Source organism: Antrostomus carolinensis, unplaced genomic scaffold, assembly GCF_000700745.2.
Source record: "Antrostomus carolinensis isolate BGI_N321 unplaced genomic scaffold, ASM70074v2 scaffold32693, whole genome shotgun sequence".
NCBI classification, from domain to species: Eukaryota; Metazoa; Chordata; class Aves; order Caprimulgiformes; family Caprimulgidae; genus Antrostomus; species Antrostomus carolinensis.
In genome coordinates this window covers 1-2181 of record NW_010306409.1, presented here as the reverse complement: position 1 = coordinate 2181, position 2181 = coordinate 1, and the positions used below count along the sequence as shown (strand labels likewise).

At 52.8% G+C, this 2181-nt stretch overlaps 1 protein-coding gene across 1 annotated transcript; it reads right to left on the bottom strand.

The window, feature by feature from the left end:
- Nucleotides 1-1249: 1249 nt before the first annotated feature.
- Nucleotides 1250-2178, bottom strand: PURG (purine rich element binding protein G; the record flags this gene model as incomplete). The annotated part of the gene is made up of 1 exon (XM_010165135.2): nt 1250-2178. A coding segment is annotated over one exon (861 nt), but the record flags the coding sequence as incomplete, so codon positions are not given.
- Nucleotides 2179-2181: the final 3 nt, after the last annotated feature.

Below are 2181 nucleotides of genomic sequence, written 5' to 3'. Positions count from 1 at the left end.
TCATTGCACATGTTTTCCCTCCAGGCAGAGAGTTTATATTGCGAGACGTAAAATTTATGTCACAGATACTGTAAGGGGATGACACTGAAACCTGGTGGGGAGGCACTGGGAATGTCATGGCTGGGTGACAGCCCCAGCTCTGAGCAGGTGGGAAGGGGACGATGGCAGGCATGGATATCATCTCCCAACAACCCCAGCTGTAAAACCAGTACGACAGAAAACCCGACGCGGCCTGAACCGCGGCTTCTGAAACGCGTGACGGGCAAGTACGGAAGAGATGCCTTTTTATCCGGATCCAAAGGTGCACCAAACCCAACAAAGGAGGAGAAAAACACCCGTGTGTTCTCCTCGTACAGGTGACATTACAACTCCATCAATCTCACGTTTGGGAGAGAAGCCGGGAGCCCCGGCTCTGGCAATCCCTCCAGCTGCGAACCCCGGCCCCTCAGCCTCCTGCTGGAAGCTGTGACACCCCAATACAAAAATACCTTTTGCAATTTGGAACAAATGCATTAAAAATAAAAAACCTCACCAGCCTCACACGGGCAGAACACGTAGATGAGGAGTGTGCTCACTGCCACTAAATCAGAGGCTTAACACTCGAGTGGAGCTTCGCTGCCCTGGGATACTCGGGTTCTTTGGTCAGCACAAAATTATGAAAGGAATGAGAAATTTCCCGCTCTTCACCAGCACGTGACAAAGGTCTGACCACTTATGGAGGTTTCACCCTCACAGAATAATGTTTCAAACTCAGTAATCAGCAGATGCCAATTTTATAACCTCTGCCTCTCCTCACAGGCAGACCAGCAATCCACGTGGCCGAATTTGGGTGTAAGTGCCCTGCAGCTGCGCTGCTCTCAGCCTTGCGGCCGAGCACAGGCAGAATTCAGTCCTGGAAACCCATCATAAGCAGAAACTGATACACTTCAGCACAAGGTTTGGGTTGGGTTGGTTTTTTTGCATCACACTGAAGTGCAACTCAAGCCTTATCGAGACTATTTAAAGGTCAGAGTGCTGGATTTTTTTGTGCTGATACACGTACTTCCATAGTCTTCAACCCTCGGAGCAGCTGACTCACACAGACTCGGGAGGTTGGTGCTTTCATAGGACACACGGAGATGTTTGGGGGGTACTTTAAGGTGATAACCAGACTGCTGTAACATGACGGCCTGGAGTTAGCAAGAACTACCGGAAAACGCCTTTACCAAAAAAATGGGGCAACTGGAAATTACCATAGGTCAGTCCCTCTCACCAATTTCTTCTTGTTTTGCTTTGCTTTGCTTTGTTTACTTTGCCAGGTGGCCAGTCCAACGCACTCTATTCGAGACCCTCTTGCTCTTCACCACTGTCCCCTCTGGCATCCATTCTTTTTTCTTTATGGCTGTTGTAAATTCTCCTCATCTCTTCTTCATACTTGATAAAATTTTCCCCAAACCGTGTCCACGCCTTGTAGGGAACCGTGATGGTGTTACGGTAGGGCGGCCTCACCTCACTTACCTTCAGGAAGATGCCATACCTGTTGGATCCCACGTCGAAGTAGAAGCGCTTGTTGTCCACGCGGAAGGAGGTGCCCTCGGGGAGCTCCGGGGGCTCATCACCTCCCCCGTGGCGATCCTCTATGTCCCCCTCGCCATACTCTTCAATCAGCTGGACCAAAGCATCCCTGAACTCAATCATCCCTTGGGCCGGGAGGACAATCGTCTGCTCCTGTCCCAAGCTGTGGCCAAAATAGCCCATCATGCCGGGTCCCCTGCTCATGGTCTGTCTAATCCGCAAGAAGCGCCCTCGCTGATTCTCCTTCAGGTCCAGGTAATACTTCCTGTTGTCCCTCTCGATGTACTCTGTTTTGAGGACGCTGTGAGGATGCTCCTCGGAGCCGAGAGAGGCCGGAGGCGAGGGCGGCGGGTGCTGCTGCCGCCTCCGGGGATGCTGCTCTTTGCCATCGCCGTGCTCCTGCCGGTGCCCGTGGCCGCCTTTCAGGCCCAGGTGGGCGTAGTGCTCGATGAAGTCCCCCAGGCAGTCCTTCAGCTCGGCGGCCACCGACAAGGAGAGGGTCAGCTTGCTTTTCCTGATGTTGTCCTGCCTGCCCCTTCCTATCCAGACCTCGGCGATCTTGAGGAAGCGACCTCGGGAGCTCTGCTTCACGTCCAGGTAGAATCGCTTCTTCTGGATGTCCACCCT